Source organism: Juglans microcarpa x Juglans regia, chromosome 3D (assembly GCF_004785595.1).
Source record: "Juglans microcarpa x Juglans regia isolate MS1-56 chromosome 3D, Jm3101_v1.0, whole genome shotgun sequence".
In the NCBI taxonomy this organism is placed as follows: Eukaryota; Viridiplantae; Streptophyta; class Magnoliopsida; order Fagales; family Juglandaceae; genus Juglans; species Juglans microcarpa x Juglans regia.
The window spans coordinates 11,957,690-11,975,235 of NC_054598.1; the positions used below are offsets into that span (position 1 = coordinate 11,957,690).

At 38.0% G+C, this 17,546-nt stretch overlaps 1 protein-coding gene across 1 annotated transcript; it reads right to left on the minus strand.

The window, feature by feature from the left end:
- Positions 1–1,504: 1,504 nt before the first annotated feature.
- On the minus strand, positions 1,505–3,335 carry LOC121255977 (protein FEZ-like). The gene is made up of 3 exons (XM_041156553.1): positions 3,026–3,335; positions 2,509–2,810; positions 1,505–2,401 (listed from the first exon to the last, which is right to left on the minus strand). Exons 1-3 carry the CDS (start codon positions 3,204–3,206, stop codon positions 1,661–1,663), a joined length of 1,224 nt encoding a protein of 407 aa, XP_041012487.1. The 5' UTR covers positions 3,207–3,335; the 3' UTR covers positions 1,505–1,660.
- Between the last annotated feature and the right edge of the window lie 14,211 nt (positions 3,336–17,546).

Below are 17,546 nucleotides of genomic sequence, written 5' to 3' on the forward strand. Positions count from 1 at the left end.
CTATGCCAATTTCTAGGTTTATTTTTGTAGGATCTCTTAATGACTGTAACACTTCTCGTCTATTTTACATGTGTAATTCACATACGGTTAGATGTGTGTGTGTGTATTAGGGCTATGCATATGACCCGAAATTTTGTCAGATCCGACTAAAATGACCTGACTCGATCTGGTTTTTGCCGGTTTATTCCTTATCGGGTCTCCAACCTGACTAATCAACGGGTTTAATTTTTAGCTTCAACCCGTCCGACTATAAAATCAGAGTTAGTTCTCCAATCCTAGCGCTCAAAGTCCCAAGTCATATTCAGATTTTCACTCGCTCAGATTTTAGATTTGATCTTCAAAAAGGTTTGGTGATTGCCAAGGATTTTTCTAAAGCCATTCTACAACCATCATTCCAATGCATCCACGTGATCGCCCAGCAGGAGTATTGGAATTGAGGACTGTGTTGGCAAACCAGGAGCCCACGAATTCGGCGTCGTTGTCTGGAGTTTATGCAGCCGCAGTTTGCACGTTGTTTGGAGTCTTCTGGGTGGCTGTGTAACTCAATTGATTTCTCCTCAGCAATCATCCTCTGGGCTCGTAGTAGTTAGCGTGAGCCTCCATACACTTCTTCAACACCCCAGTCACCTCGATGGACAATATCCTCCTTCATCTTCTTAGCCTCCTCAATGCATTGCTCCCACATTATAAAGCTCTCCTTGCAATTGTTGGCCTTCATGAACAAGCAAAACTCACTCTCTCTTCTTCCTCTTCCTCCCCATTTTCCATCTCCACTTGGCCCAGATCCTTTTGGATGGCTTCGGTAACAGAGATGAGACAGCCAAACAGAGAAGAGAGAGTGAGAGTGAGAGTCTGTAACAGCTGCCGAGAACCACCCTAAAAGCAAGAGGAGCAGCGGCGGGGAAGGAGCATCTCAAGTGTCGGCTGGAAGCAAAAGAAAACCTAAGAAGAAGAAGCAACATCTCGAATTGGGCTTGGGCCTTGTTACGAGTTGATGAAGGCTAGCAAGGGGAAAGTGGGCAATGGCTCGGGTCATTTGGTCCACGGTGCTTGGTCGGGTTATACGGGTCCAACCCCTTTTTATTTTGATCGGGTCAGATCGGATCGAATTGGGTTGGGTTGGTACCTAAAATAAATAGTTTCGGGCCGGGCCAGGCCGGGCCTAAATCCGGCTATTTCAGGTTGGGTTGCAGGCCTAGTATGTATATAATCTTAAAACAGTTTCTCCTCATGTACTCTTTTGACCTTAATTATCCCTTAACAAACAGTTGTCTCATGGTTTAAATAGCTTCCATGGGATGTAATTAAAATTAGAGCTGAAGCAGACCGGCCTGGTTTCCTTCCTTATTTATTTTCGTGTTACCTGGTTAATTTGCCGGCCTAAATGAAAGTCATGATATTGAGTCCAAACCCCATATTTGGTGTGTTTGCATGCTTGTCATGTGTATATACGCTTTTGTCCGTCGTGATCAACATGGCTATGATCAAGCTTTCACTTCCTTAATTGTGCGTACGTTCACATTCTATTTCAATCGTTAAACATTCCAAAAGACCTACAAAAATATTATACAAAATGAACAGTACCAACTGGGTTAGCGTCTAAAAGCTAGAAAACAATGACTTTGAGTAGTACTGTTAATCGATCTAGCTAGTTCTTGATTCAAGCATAGCTCTTGGTTGTAGAGAAACTTGTTGACATTTCACTAGGACTTGGTGAAGAATCCCACACCAAATCCGGCTTCCAAGCATCGTTATTCAAAGGCAAACTGAATGGAAATCCGATGGAATGGACGCTCTCCAACTGGTCATCGGTAAGAGGGTTTTTCATCAGCGCGTGGGCCTGCTCACCTCCTCCATCAACGTTCCTTTGCATGTCTTGGAGTAAATTGATAGAGATCGAGCCATTGCAAGGTTCTTTTGGGCCAGAACCATAGTCTACAGTACTCTGAAAGGACTTGGTTCCAAAATCTCCGAGCATTGACGACGGCATGTTTAGCAGCATGGAAGAGATGTCAACGGTGGTGCATTTTGCGGGTACTGAAGTTTCTAGAGGTGAAAAGAAGAAGCTAGAGTGGTGTTCTTCGGTTGAGATATTGGGTAGTTGAGGAGGTACTTTGTCTACGGCCATTTGATTTAAGGATCTGTATGATGCAAAGTCTAAGGGAGAAAATGCAGTGATATCATTGTTAAAAGAGAACTGAATGGCGGGAGTACAGCTGGTTTTTGATGCTGATGACATGTTCTCCGAGCCAAACTGAGTGTAATGTGGACATTTGGGTAGCATATCATGATGAGTGATATTACTTTCTGGTAGTACTCCTGGAGAGACCCAAGAGTGTGAGAAAGCTCTCTGGGTTGTGGAGTTGGTTTTCTTGAATATCCTGCATATTGCCCACGAGTCCTGCAAGTAAAAATACATATATAGATATATAACTCAAATATAATATGGGCAAAGATGATTCAAAACGAATATACAGTAGTACGTAGTTCAGAGACATGAGTACTTACATTGGGAGGAATGCTTTTGTCCACGAATCTCTTTGGTGGTGCTGAGTCGGTGAGTGAAGGTAACCGAAACTCATGCATCATCCAGTCAGTTTTGACCCCTTTTGCAGCTCTACCTTTGTAGAAAACAAGGGATTTCTTCAAGCCAATGCACTTGGAACTTTCAGATGAGTAAATAGGCCGGTCAGTTCCAGTGGCTTTCCAAAACCCAGCTCCAGTTACCCGGTTAGGACGCGCACTGTTTCTGTATTTCCTGTCCCTAGGGCAGTAGAAATACCACTCTTTTTCCCCAGTAGGGGCCAACTCTACACCCCAAAGAAAAGCAGCAAAAATGATTAGCCCCACCGGAACACATAGAAACAGGCTCAAAGATGGATTAGAAAAACTCAAAAAATTGAATATTAATGAGCTTCTTCATCTTTGCATGCTAGCTCGGGTATGAAAACTACGTAAACAAAGTCATCAATAGCAGACTAGCAGTAGTATCACAAGCTTTGAAGAGTTTAGTTGATCGACTTACTTGGAAGATCCCATGGATCAAATTTATAGATATCCAGCTGCTTGATGAGCTCGATAGAGAGAGGCCGCTGCTGAATCTTTCTCTTTAGATAAAATCCAACAAGCTCCTCGTCAGTTGGATGGAATCGAAATCCTGGAAGCAAGATTTCGTCCAGTTTATCAGCATCACCTCTCTCGTCCATACCTTTCTCTCTCTAATTTCTGAACCCAATTTTTTCTTAGTAACCAGGAAAGAGATCAAACAGAACTATTTATGGAATAAGTGATTTTTTTTTACAACTTTCTTGTTCGAAATAGACTTTTCGATCGTCTCTGCAGATCTTAAAAACAGATCTTAAAAACAAAAATGTTCTTGACAATTGAAGTTTCTGGGAAACCAAGTCAAACTCGAAACTTAACAGAAAAGCTAGCTGGCTACTTTCTTTCTGTGCTGTAAACCTAAAATATATGAACTCCAAAGGCACGCAGCAACTTGACGAAGTTCACTTAGTTTGAAGCCATTATATGCTTCCTGAGAAGGGGTCTGCCTCCGAAGGATCAGCCGCCTTTTCTGGTGACTTTAAAGGAGTGTGTGTTTTGCGAGGATAGCGTTGGCTCACAGATCAGAAGCTATTGACAAAGCATCTTAGCTAGAAAGACCAACTACCAAGAAGCCCCAAGTCAAGAAAATGGATTTTATGAAGGACTCTAATTTCTCACTTAATGCACGCCATTTAGGGTTTGTCGAAGAATCTCAAGAAACCACCAAATCTGCAGTTATGGGGATTGTGAATCCATGTTTAATATCCCAAATATCATATTAGTTTCATGAAAGTTCTGCTACAAATCAAGACAAAGCAAACCTCCAGCAAAGTAATTTTATATTCTCTATCTTTGAACTTGTATTTGGAAACGTAGACCCGAACCAACTTCCAACAGATAGCTCAAATTTTTATTCATCCATAAAATTCCCATGTCACCGCTTAGCGATTATTTTATTGTCTCAAGTTTCTCAGAATCCGAAAATCCCGTTTCTATTCCATTCCCCACAGCTTCTATTCCACTGACTTTGTCAGACTGAATTCGAGATAATATATATATATATAGATAGATAGATAGATAGATAGATAGATAGATACCTCCAAACAAACGTGTGATGAAGTCTAAATTAAGGGTACGTAAAAGGGAGCACTCATCAGTACTCGATCTTATTATAACAGTGAAACTTATTGTTTGACCTTCGGAAGGACAATCCCAGGCCACTTATATATCGTGTGGCGCCCGCCTGCATCAATATCTGTTTTTAGAAAAGGAAATTCAGCCGTTGCATGATGGGTTAAGGTAAACAGACCCATTAACGCAAAAACGCAAGACTGTCAGAACCATAAAAAAACTTAAACCAAAAGTACAGCAATTAGCAACCCAAGTCCCCACTAAAACTAATTACCCTGTTTCGGAAAGGAAACATTTGAGAATATCGTTTGAATCTCTGAAATTCAGACTGAACTAATTAATATTTAAGGCTCTGTTTCAGTACCTTGATCAAATATTTGCTGTGGATATATGGAGATCATATCTAATATGCACATATTGATCCATGAAATACGTTGATCAACGTACGTACACTAGTACGCGTTTATAGGGAATTTTAAAAAGCAAATAGGCAATTAATTATGATCTGTTCAAGAAAGAGTTGATCAGCTAACTTCGATTCGGTTAAATTAACTAAGATATATATGAACACGAAGCTGACACAATGGTCGTACTGTATTTTTGTGGTCTAGTGTCGTCGATCGGTCTTCTAGTCATTGCATCATGTCCATGTGCCAAATGATGATCATTTCTGGCGGAAGAAGCTAGCCATGCGGCCCTTGCAGGTAGAAACCAATTAATTTAGTACGAACCCTAGATCATTTTATATAATTTTTCAATGGTAGTACCCTTGAAATTAATTTAGGTTTTTTAAAATTTGAACATTTCTGCATCTTTTTTCAAGAGTAATAAAAGATGCATGGCCCCTTTAAAAATGATTAGGTAATTAATTAAGGTGAACGACTATATATATATATATAATGGCTTAATTAATTAAAGACTGGTTATTTTGCCGAAATTAATTAAGGAGACGTTGAAAGGGAGACATTCAGTTATTATTATTAATATTTGATCGAAGTAGTACTACAAGCTGGCACAAGTACTCGCTTGTTGGGTGGGCTTCGGAAAACCAAGTATGGAATTCCTCACTTTCTTGCTTTTAGTAAACTAAGTTATTACAATTTGAACAACTTTGTCTAAAAATCGCATTATACTTAATTAATTAGGTCCACTTTTTCATACTGAATTTTGCTAAATATGTCGAGTGGTTGGATAGCAAGCTGCGAAGTACTATATATATATAATATATATATATGTAGTTAATGAGGCAAGTTCACTGAGTCAAATGCCAAACTTGGGACTCAAAAAATCAGTGAAACTCCCAAAATCTAGCCCTCGGTTGGAACCCTTTCAGTCTCATGTTCCTTGACCTAGGGTTTGCTTCCTTAAGCGTGTAACCAAAGTTTTAAAAATGAGTCAAACTCTTCAAGCTCAAGCTTCTATACCCTCTTTCCACGTGAACATTAACCTCTAAATTATAAACATCTAGGTGGCAACTCATGCACTCTGTATGGCCGATAAATTAGACCAACCCGATTTAAATCAAATTAAACTAGTGACGTGGCTTGCACACATTATCATAGTAAGGGTACGTAGTAGGTCAGACCATTGACTTGTAGTTATTGTTCTAAATTAAGTGCTGTGGTGACTACTCGTTTTCTCTCTCTGGAGTCTCTCTACTCGCCCCTGGAATAACAAACCCCATCCAAGGCATTCACTCCCCCCCCCCCCCCCCCCCCCCCCCCCCCCCCAAAAAAAAAAAAAATAACCCTCACAATCATCACCCCAAAAACTGATCAACTGAAATTCCAAAGAACCAAATCCAATCTGCAACATGAAAATGGAGTCCTTAATCCAACAAACTGAAGCTCTCTCTTGGCAGGATCTAAATCTGGAACCAGCAATAGATCATGCAAAGGTAATAACAAAGCTAGCTAGTACTAGTGGGAAGAATTGTAGCAACTCGCCCTCTTAACAAAATTGCATTGCATGCAAGCTTCAAAGCTGCTTGGAAATTAATCAAAAAATTTCATATTGAAGATTTAGAGGTAAATCTCTTCCTTTTCACATTCCAAAATCCTCAAGACAGGCAGAGGATTCTCAATCAAGCTCCATGGAATTTTAAAGGCCATTTACTTATTTTAAAACCGTGGCCTCTTGGATCCACCTAGCATGAAATTAGCTTAAACTCCTCAGTTTTTCACGTACAAATTCATGGCCTTACTTTGGACCATATGACAGTGGAGTATGCTACTAAAATAGGGAATGCAGTTTCACCCCACACTCTTTAATCATCCCCACTACCTCCTCCATAGTTGACTGGGAGCTACTCCTTCTCCATTGCTCTTTAACAATTTCTTCACAATTTTTTATATCCTCCAACCACATTGCTCAAATTGAAAGAGTCATCTGGTTCTAGAAATTTGAAACTCCACTTCCAATTAAACCCAATTGGGAAGATGGTCTGAATATGCCACAACACCGTGACTTACTCAAGCAGTTGGAAATAAGTTACACAAAGCCAAATTTTCTCGAAACCTATTTTACCGTCACAGAGAGCGAAAGCCACCTCAAAAACATTCAAATAATTATCAATAACAAAAGCAGGAAGATAAACACTCCAAGTCCTCTTTTAGTGCACACAGCTAACCAAAGCATGGTATAAACCTCCTCGTTCAACATTACACAAGCTACAGATCCCATCATTTGGAACATGCTTTCTAAGGAGATTCTCTTTTGTAGGCAAACCATCCTTGCAAGCACACCAAGCAAAAATCTTAATCTTATTGGGCACAAGCATTTTCCATAGCTCTTTCCACACTACTCTTTGGGCACTTGCAGACGAGGACTCAGCTTCTTATGAACCCCGTTGCTCTAATATAAACTTGTAACTCCTAACACTAAACAAACCATTTCTCTCATAGCCCCATACTCTCCTGTCAGCCCCATTACCAGCACACACAGCAGACTTCAAAATATCCTCCACAATACTTGGATTAAAGAGAGCTCTAAGTTTACTCACATCCCAAGTTCGAGAGTTTGCACACAAAAGGGAACTCACACAATCATTCTTGCTATCTTCACTAATCACATTCCCTTCCTTAACTAGAGTATTATGACCCGAGATCCATTTATCAAGCCAAATATTAACAGAATTCCCATCACCTATCCTCCGTCTACATCCCTCCACCACCCATTTCTTGGCTTCCCAAATACCACGCCACGTATATGAAGGAGATCTACCCAAACCAGCCTGCAGAAAATTTGAAGCTGAGAAGTATTTGGCTTTGAGCAACCTGTGTAGTAAAGTATTTTCTTCTTGAAATAATCTCCACCCTTGTTTAGCTAACATTTCCAAATTAAAAACCCTCAAATTTTTAAACCCCATCCCTCCCCACGACTTCCTTACACACAATTTGTTCTAGCTCAACCAATGTATTCTCCTCTCATTTTTCTTTTGCCCCCGCCAAAACCAAGCCATCATACCCTCCAATGCCGCACACAAACTTGAAGGAAGAAGGAAACAACTCATAGTGTAAAATGGTATAGAAAGAGCCACCGCCTTTAACAATACTTTCTTACCCCCTGTGAGAGTAACTTCTCTTTCCAAGTTTGTAATTTCTACCAAACTCGTTGTTTGATGGATTGAAAAGCTTGAGCTTTTGACCTCCCAATGATTGGTGGAAGACCTAAATACATCTCATATTGATGTACTTCAGAATTTCCCCACAAATGTTTAATCTCCTCTTGAACATCTCTCCTTGGCACGTTAGCACTAAACTTAGAGCTCTCTTTAATCAAAGTATTGTGGAGGATATTTTGAAGTCTGCTATATGTGCTGATAATGGGGCTAACAAGAGAGTATGGGGCTATGAGAGAAATGGTTTGTTTAGAGTTAAGAGTTGCTACAAGTTTATATTGGAGCGCAGGGTTCACAAGAAGCTGAGTCCTCGACTGCAAGTGCCCAAAGAGTAGTGTGGAAACAACTATGGAAAATGCATGTGCCCAATAAGATTAAGATTTTTGCTTGGCGTGCTTGCAATGATGGTTTCCCTACAAAAGAGAATCTCCTAAAAAAGTATGTTCCAAATGATGAGATCTGTAGCTTGTGTAATGTTGAACGAGAAGGTTTATACCATGCTTTGGTTAGTTGTGTGCACTTAAAAAGGACCTGGATTGTTTATCTTCCTGCTTTTGTTATTGATAATTATTTGAATGTTTTTGAGGTGGCTTTTGCTCTCTGTGACGCTAAAAAGTATGACATTGTGGCTACTTTCTTTGCTTTGGCGTGGGGGTTTTGGTATAGGAGGAATAAGTACTTTCATGAGCAACTGCTCCTTCCTCCTCATCAAGTTACTATTGTACATGCAATCTCACTGCTGAAAAGTTTTAGGGGAACTTAGAAACAATCAAGGCAGCAAATGAGAGATGTGTTTAAATGGAAGCCTCCGGATCCAGACATGCTCAAGTTGAACGTGGATGGTGCTGGTTTTTTAGAGATGGGGAAAGCTGGGACGGGTGCAATTATGCGAAATAGCTCGAGTAGTGTTCTCATGGCTGCAAGCTTTCAGAGGGGGATGTTGCTAAACCAGATCACATAGAGGTGACTGCTCTCTTTCGTGGCCTTCAGTTGTGTGCAAGTATGAGAGTAGATAAGATTCAAGTGGAGAGTAATTGTCTCTTGGCAATTGAAGCAGTTCAACAGGACAGTATGGCTAATTCACTACTTGGTGGTTTTTATTTAGAGATTAAAAATTGTCATCTTGTTTTAAGGAATGTGTTTTTCAACATGTTTATAGAGAAGCAAACATGGCTGCTCATTGTCTTACTCATTATGCAAGAAATGTTGATAGAATTACTATGGGGAGGGATTGTATTCTGAACTTTTTATCTCAAACATTGTGGTTTGATTTATGTCTGTAATCCTTTTTTTGTTGATTAATGAAGTTCATGGTTTTTGTTATAAAAAAAAAAAAAATAGGGACTGCCTTGGGAAAGTTAGTGGAGTTAGAGGTGGATGTGGATGTGGACCCTCAATTTGGAATAGCATGCAAAAGGTTTATCAGGATAAAGGTTTATCACTCACAAATATTCTGTACATTTCTCAAAGGAATCCCAACTGAGTTACCTTTTGGTTCATGGTTACGAGCAGACTCATACAATTCAAGATCACATCATCAACCACAACAAGATCAAGCAACTTCTCAAGCAAATTTACAAACTGATAAAACAAAATGGAGGAAACTATTTCAATGGACAACACCAAAACAATTTGTTTGAATCAGATTGAGAATCCAAGTAATGCTAAGGAAGCTATTAAAGGGAAAGGAAAATAGATATCTTCTCAAGTGAACTCCCGAAGCATTATTGCACCGAGCTTTTCAATCAGTAACCTCGTCAAACTCTTCATCAATTTCGCAAGCTGTTGGATCCATTCATGCATCTAGCTATTTCAAGCTTCTCAATAAAGACCCACATTGTTGAACCATTAAAACCAGACTTCATCATAAGCGAAGCCTCATTGAAATAAAAAAAGCCTATGAGAGTTTTTTCTCAACACGAACTGATCTCCAGAAGTGGTTTTACACAGAAAGCAAGAAACTTTGAGATTCAAATAGACCCACTCCTTACCCTTTTCGCTCCGTTGAAGAACCCGTTTCATGCGGATTGGCCCCATCCTCAACTAATCAGTAGCGGGCTCTCTCCACAACATTCGCCAGAGGTTAGTTCTTCCTTAGCCCATGGCCATTTTGATGCTCCTTCTCTGCCCGATTCAAATCAAGCTACTGCCCGAAACAAGATGATACCCAAACCAACCCGATACCTCAAAGCCGATTTGCTCCTTCAACCCGTAATCCCAATAGCAAAAGCACATTCCCGATCCATCAACCCAGATTCTCAATTCCAACCCGATAACCCATCAGCAATCTAGTTTCACATTCCCGAAAATTCATGGTTTCTCTGTGTGCAACCCGGATTTTCCACAATGCAAGGCATTTACACCAACTATTGTTTGAAATAAATCCGCCTCACCAACGAAAAGGACTCTTTATGTGGAAAATAACTCAAGGCCAGCAGACTCTATTCAATCAGCTACAGATGATGAGACAAGAGTTAACTCTACTATGAAGGCTGAGCTACTAGGACGAAAATCAGAAAAGTCACCGGAATATCAGACCCGTGGGTGAAGTCCTCTGCTAGTTTCATTATACAAGAGTTTAATCTCTACATGGTTAACACCATTACTTCATCAAAAGAGACAAAAACATCATTTCCAAAAAAAGGAAGTTTTTCTTTGAAGTCACTGACAGAAGCGGCACAACAGAGGGCATTATATCAACCAATGGCAGACTCAAACAGTCAACATCCAACCCAAAATCAAGTAATCAGAAATCAACCTTCAACATGCAGCAGTCAAAAGCAAGTGCATTCGAGGGACAACAATCCAGCCATGCAGAAAAAGTAAGTCAACCTGAAGCCCACCAATGTGAGCCCATCTCTCTTCCTACATCTTTAATTCAAAAAGGCCCATATATTTCTTTGCAAGCCTAGTTAAATCCCTTAAAATCCGGCCCACGCTCCTCATTTGATGAAGCCCCACATGCAGACAAAAATAAAGATTTAAAGCCATCCATTAATCCAATCGTGATTAAAGGAAAAGTGAAAAAGAATGGTCCCCCACCAATTCAAGTTTCGGACTTGCAACCAGTGAAGAAAAGGAAAATCAATTCAATGAGAGATAGTCATCTCGACAATTCTGACCACTCTTTAGAGGATGTTGATATGGCCAGTATGTTGATGCAACTGAAACATGAACCAATGAGAAAGATTAAGAAAAAGAGAGAAGCTCCTAGATCCATTCCATATCTCATATCAGCTTCTCAAAACTCCAAAAAAGCTAAAGAGGCAAGCTCCAACATGCCTCTTCCATCCAAATGAAGACATTGATTTGGAATTGTAAGGGTTTGGTCCACCCCAAAGCAATCAGATCATTAAGGGCCAATATTAGGAAATATAACCCGAATATTATCTTTTTGTCGGAAACCATGGTGTCATTTGAACGTACCATATCTATTATAAATAGCTTGGGTTTCCAGAATTTTGTGAATTTTCCTACCTTTGGCATCAAAAGAGGTCTTTTACTTGTGTGGCAACCGGGTATAGATATTGAACCAGTTAATATTAATATGAATGCAATATTTGTTTTAATCTACTCTGATCCTCATTACCATTCATGGATTTTCACCTATGTTTATGCACCAGCACAATGACAGCTCAAAGCAAATTTTTGGAATCACTTAGACTCCATATCTAAATCATTCCCAAGACCTTGGTGTTGTGTAGGAGATTTTAATGACTTAATAAAGTAATCTAAAAAGCAAGGAGGACAACCAGTGGTGACAACTTCAAATGGAGGACTAAGGAATTTAATGGATAATCATGGTCTAATCGACATTGGAGATTCGTGCCCTTCGTTCACTTGGAGTAATAACAAACATGGTGGTGCACTCATTAGAGAAAGATTGGATAGGGGGATCGCTAACCAAGAATGACAAATGCTTTTTCCGGAAGCTTCATTACAAAACTTGATATCCTTGGCCTCGGATCATAGTCCCATTCTTCCAAGTACAACTGCTAATCAGAGCTAGCCACACTCCTTTAAATTTGAAGAATTTTGGATATATAAACCACTAAGTCAGATAATTATTCAAGAAGCATGGAATAAGCAATTCAGAGGAACTCCGGCCTATATTCTATGCAGGAAGATAAAAGTAACAAAAGCAGCCCTAAAACATTGGAATAAAGTTCACTATGGCAAAATCCAATTTCATATCCACAATATTGAAAGAGATCTTCTTGAAGTGCAAAGTTCACTCCCAACTCCACAGAGTCAAATGAGAGAACAACAACTCCAACAAGATCTTCAGAAGTAGTTGAAAAATGAAAAAACGTTGTGGAGGCAAAAATCCCGAATATCATGGCTGACAACAACAAACTTCAACACCAAATTCTACCATCTCTTGACAACCATCAGAAGGAGAATGAATGCAATAGACTCCATCAAACTAGGCTCAGGTAATTGGTCAATGGACCAATCTTTAATTGAAACAACTTTCATTGATTATGTCCGGAATATTTATGCTTCTTCGAATCCTATAAATTCAGGTCACCTAGAAAACCTCTTTGAGAGACAGATTTCAATCATAGAAAATGAATTTGTAAGTGCTATTCCAAATGAAGCTGAAATATTCAAAACTCTTAAACAAATCCCATGCCAAAATGCACTTGGCCAGGATGGAATGACAGCACTCTTCTACAGGCATTATTGGGATATTATTAAAAGTAAAGTCATCAAAACAGAGCAAAATTTCTTTCAAAATGGAAAACTGCTGAAACAAATGAAGCATACCAACATTGCACTAATCTCAAAAAACTCAAACCCAAGTCCACCTTAGTATTGCAGGCCTATCAGTTTGACCAATGTGAGCTACAAAATCATTACCAAAATTCTGGTTGTCCGTCTCAAATCAACTCTTCCTAGCATCATTTCACCATTGCAAATGGCTTCTGTGGCTGGTAGAAACATCAAAGAAAATACACTGATAGCTCATTAGCTATTTCATCATCTAAAGAAAAAAAACAAGGAGACAAGGTTCAAAGGCAATCAAATTCGATATCGAAAAAACTTTTGATTTTATTGAATGGAACTTCCTTTTTAAAATAATGGAAGTTCTCATATATAGCGCCACCTGGATAAATCTCATTAAGGAATGCATAACGACAACGTCTTTCTCTATCATTATTAATGGTAGCCTGAGAGGCTTTTTCCATTCTCAGAGAGGACTCAAACAAGGTAATCCAATCTTACCATTCCTATTCACATTATGCATTGAAGTCTTATCTAGATTGATATCAAAATCAGAAAAGCAAGGAAATTTTGAGGGAATCCGAATAAGTCGAAGCTGCCCATCAATCTCTCAGTTATTTTTTACAGATGACCTTATAGTATTCGTGAAAGCAAGTGAGCACAATGCCAAAGCTCTATCTGATAATATTGAGAATATATGACATGGTCACGACAACAAATAAACCTCAATAAATCTTTCATCTTCATCACTCGAAATGTGAGTTTGGCAACTAAATCCATGATCTCTCAAATTCTGCCTTATAAATCCTCATCGGCATGAATAAAATATTTAGGACTTCCAACCTCCTTTTCAAGAGGGGAAAAAAAGCTTCAAAGAACTCATGGAGAAAATTAATAGTAAACTCGAAGGCTAGAAATCCAAAGTTCTATCTCAAGCAAGTCGTACTATGCTAATCAAATCAGTTGCAAGTTATTTTCCATCATATGAAATGCAATCATTCCTTTTCCCAGCTTCAGTATGCAAGACCAAGAATAGAAGCTTCAAAAACTTTTGGTGGGGTTTCCAAAAGGGAAAAATCATAATCTAGCTATGAAATCTTGGAAGTCAATATGTCAACCGAAACATCAAGGAGGATTAGGCATCAGACTGATGGAGAAGATGAACCTAACACTTTTAGCAAAAATAAGTTGGGAACTGAGTCGGGATAATAATAATGGATTATGGTACAAGATCCTTTCAAAAAAATACCTCAACCAAAACAGATTCAAAAATGTGGATCAAAAAAATTCAGACTCTTGGATTTGGAAAGGAGTCCTCAAGACTAGAGATTTATTAGCAAAAGGCTCATGCTTTCAAATTTTTGATGGGCGATCAGTTAATACATCGAAAGACTCATGGATACCAAATATGGAAGATCTCAAGCCAAACCCTATCCAAAACATGAATGAAGCACATTCTCAGTTGAAAGTGTTTGATCTCATAACCAATAATCCACGCACATAGAATGTTGAGAAGATGTTTACACTCTTTGATCAAGAAAGCATCAAGCAAATACAAAAAAACCCTCTTGCTCAAAACAACCAAAGAAATGACACTCTGATTTGGCTCCCAGATCACAATGGCAAATTCTCTGTCAAGACTGCATACCATTTGGCGGCAAATGAACCAAATCTCACAATGCCTTAGGGTTTTCTAGCTCCCAATTTAAAAAAAAAAATGGAGATTGAAAATACATGATCGTTACAAGCTCTTAATCTAGAAAACTGTGTGGGATATTCTTCCAACCAGGGCCAAGATAAGTAGCATTATTCAGAATCTACAACAAGAACTTTATCCAATGGGCAATCAAGCAGAAGAAACGTTGCTCCACCTCTTTGTGGAATGTCTAGTGGTTCGAATACTATGGAAACATAGTAGCTGGCCCCTAAATCTGGCATCACTTCCATTATCGACCATACGCAACTAGATAAAGTTAATTCTAAATCCAAGCCCCAACCTAGGTTTGATAGAACTAGAAATTCACTATTTCCAGCTTTTTGCAGTAATAGCTATGGATTTCATATGGAGGAAAAGAAATTATATGGTTCAAAATCATACATCCACAACACTCGAAAGGGATTTGATCTAGCTCAACACCACTTACCAAGACTACAAAAAAACATGGGAAAAGAAGACCAACAACTTCCAAAAAGAGATATGGATCAAACCACCATCAAATTGCTAGAGTTTTTCATTCGATGCAGCAATTAGGGACTCATTCTCAACAGCGTCAACCATTTGTCGAGACTCAGAAGGAAGAATCACGGAAGTCTGGACCTCTAAGATCCTAAGCATCAACCCCACATTTGCATAGGCATCAGCAGCTCTTCTTGCTACTAAAATGGCAAATCATCTGGGAAAAAGCCCTTCAATATTAGAAGGAGATGCTCAAACAATAATAGATACAATATCAAATGAATCTCTATCACCACAATGGTAAATATCCCTGATCCTAAAGGATATCAGTCATAACCTCCATCCTCGGGACAATTGGAGGATCAGGAAAATACACTGATCTCAAAATCAGTGTGTGTACTCAGTGGCGCAATGGACAGGGACTAAAATGTTTTTTTGTCAAATACCCCTCCTTAGAGCATCCTCAATGGATTAGTCAAAATTAAAGGACATTTTCATGAATGTAAGATAAATTTAACTTTTGGCTATTCCATTTACATAAATCTTTACATTGGAATAACTATTTTTTTCATTATATAATAATAAAATAATATAAGATGAATTTGATTTTGATTATTCACATCAAATTTTCACATTGGATTATCTATTTAGTCATTATATAGTAATGAGTAACTAATAATTTCAAAAATATTTAATTTTTTAATTATTAATTTATTTAATTTTATCATATTTTACTATTCTACCTATTATATATTAATTAATAATTATATTCTAATTAAATTAATGTATCACTAACTCAAATTAATATATCAATTGTGATAAAATATGTTATAAAAAGAAAGGAAGAGAGAAATAATTGATAAAATATGTATTTGATGTATGTACAGTAATCTTCAAATTTGGATAAACTTTTAAAAATCATTGTAGCTAAATTCTAATTATTTGGAATTTAGCTAATCTATTGTGAGTATATTTTGCTCTTTAATAGCTAAATACTCAATGAATTTAACTTTTAACTAATCCATTGAAGATACTCTAATATTTATAATTGTATTCTATATATAGATAGTGGGAAAGATCCTGAACTTAATGTATTCCCTATTTTCTAAATATATGTTGAATGCCTGTTGAGGAAAAAGGGAGGGGGTCACAGTCTCATGATCATGTTATTACTTCAATCACGTTAAAAATCTGCTAAAATTTTTAACTTATAAAAATGGGCCTTTGATTTCAGACTAGAAGGTTGGAATCCTGTCAGTACCTTTATCATTAATTTAAATCTAAAATGTGAATAGTAAATAATAATAATAATATAAGAAATGGACGTAGTACTGTAGTTGGTAAAAATAATCAATATATAATGTTGATGCGATAAAATCTCAACTTTTTTAATTTGGAAATAACGATTGAGTTAATCAAAGAGTACTATATATAATAATACATAATACTAATTATAAGAATTCTAGAAAATAAACGGGTGTCCCGTTTATTTTCGTAGATGAGATAAATTGAGATAAAAATTGAAAGTTAAATAAAATATTAGTAGAATATATTTTCTTAATATTATTTTTATTTTGAGATTTGAAAAAGTTGAATTGTTTATTTTATTTTGTGTAAAAATTTAAAAAAAATTGTAATGATTATATGAGATGAAATGAGTTGAGATGAGAAGTTTTATAAAAGAATACGGCTATACATTAGCCGCACTCTCCGCACACTCCACATGCAAATTTTTTTTTTCTTTTTTTTTAAACGCAGCATAAGCCGCGACACACAGTAGACTACAATAAATATTTTCCCTTTATAAAAACCAACGAGGCTATTTGTAGAAAGTCGTGAAGAAAAGCCGTGAAGAAATAGTGCTAGTTTTGAATCTCTGAGAGCTAGCAGACTTCACAGACGGTAGCCATTTTGGCTTCAATAGCCCCACGGTTTATAATATTCTACTTATTTTATCTCAACTCTAAACCCTTTCCCAACACCATGTGCCTTAATACACAACCTGCATGATGTTAATTAAAAGGTGGAAATAGTTCTGTTACACAATTGATCATGTGTTTCTATTGCCTAGCTAGCATTTTAGTAATAGACTCCAAAAGATCCCTATGTACACAGTATGCCACAGACGTTTTAATAAAAACAAAAGATACGTTATAGCTTATTTTTGAGCTGATGGGGGCGGGTGGCTCAGTACAGAATAGTTTTTCTACTCATTAATTATAAAGGAACTCATGATGCATGGCTCAAACACATCATCAAATGATTTGCAAAAGGTTTGGAGCAAACGGAATGTATCTTGCATGTGTTAACAGGAAGATTATAGCAAATTGAGTGGGATACATGAGCATATATATAATGTCGCAACCTATACCCGGCCGTCAGGGAAAGTGCCAGACCCCGATGAGTAGGAGGGCGCGGCGATCGCTGCAAAACCTGGGGTGCGAGCCCAGGCAGAGCGGCCGTCGGTGCAGATCTATTGGAGTGAAGCCTGCCAATGATTGTTCAATAGTATTTCTTTGTCCATGCATGTAAGAGATTCCCTATGTGGGTTCGTATGAGAGTTATTGAAAATTTCTTGCACAGCATTTAAGTTGACAAGAAAGAAAGTATTGTTTGAAAATCTCAAACGCCATGGATCCTTGCCCTTGTTTTGATTGCGAGCGACGATCCTGCAGGGAATAATGTTATTACCAACACTACCTACCATATGATCCTTCCTTTTCTGAGCTAACACTGCAATATGCTTGATACGCAGTGTCCTTATCCCATAAATCCCTAACCCAAAACCTTCAAATCTCAAACCCCTTTCACCGAGGGAAAAAAAGAAGGGGTTTTTGGTGTTTGGCA

What these genes read in the sequence shown, in the direction of transcription:
- LOC121255977 (XM_041156553.1), bottom strand. Translation starts at nt 3,206, where the DNA reads ATGGACGAGAGAGGTGATGCTGATAAACTGGACGAAATCTTGCTTCCA. An exon ending in TGATCCATGGGATCTTCCAA is followed by an intron (nt 2,811 to 3,025) that starts GTAAGTCGATCA and finishes TTTGGGGTGTAG; the next exon opens with AGTTGGCCCCTACTGGGGAA. An exon ending in ACAAAAGCATTCCTCCCAAT is followed by an intron (nt 2,402 to 2,508) that starts GTAAGTACTCAT and finishes TTTTACTTGCAG; the next exon opens with GACTCGTGGGCAATATGCAG.